This window comes from Passer montanus, unplaced genomic scaffold (assembly GCF_014805655.1).
Source record: "Passer montanus isolate IOZ18808 unplaced genomic scaffold, ASM1480565v1 scaffold525, whole genome shotgun sequence".
NCBI lineage: Eukaryota > Metazoa > Chordata > Aves > Passeriformes > Passeridae > Passer > Passer montanus.
Window position 1 is genome coordinate 1,729 of NW_024370208.1, and position 428 is coordinate 2,156.

Sequence of the window (428 nt, forward strand, 5' to 3'; positions counted from 1 at the left end):
GACCTTCCTGGCGTTGTGGAACACGGCCCTCCTCTGCAGGATCCAGGCGGGGTTGGGATATTTCGGGGGATATTTCAGTGATATTTTTGGGATATTTTAGGGATATTTTTTGGGATATCTCAGTGATATTTGCAGGATATTTTGTGGATATTTTGGGGATATTTTTGGGGTGTTTTCAGGACATTTTGGGTGTCTCCCTGACCTTCCTGGCGTTGTGGAACACGGCCCTCCTCTGCAGGATCCAGGCGGGCCGTTTCAGGCCGTGGGCGCAGGCGGGCAGGGGGGAGCGCCCGGGGGGGGCGGCGGTGACGCCCAGGGCCAGCGAGGAGCTCCACTGCGGGTTCAGGGCGTCGATCTGCACCTGTGACATCATCGTGACGTCATCGTGACGTCATCACCAACCCCCAGTGTCCCCCAGAGCCCCGCTG

At 58.2% G+C, this 428-nt stretch overlaps 1 protein-coding gene across 1 annotated transcript in view; it reads right to left on the bottom strand.

Moving 5' to 3' along the window:
• Positions 1-428, bottom strand: part of NEURL4 (neuralized E3 ubiquitin protein ligase 4) — a gene marked incomplete at its 3' end in the record, with an annotated part of 18,635 nt that overhangs the window by 1,549 nt on the left and 16,658 nt on the right. Inside the window, exon 16 of the mRNA XM_039724254.1 lies at positions 203-361. Coding sequence (XP_039580188.1) covers positions 203-361 — 159 coding nt within the window. The remainder of the gene's footprint in view (positions 1-202; positions 362-428) is intronic.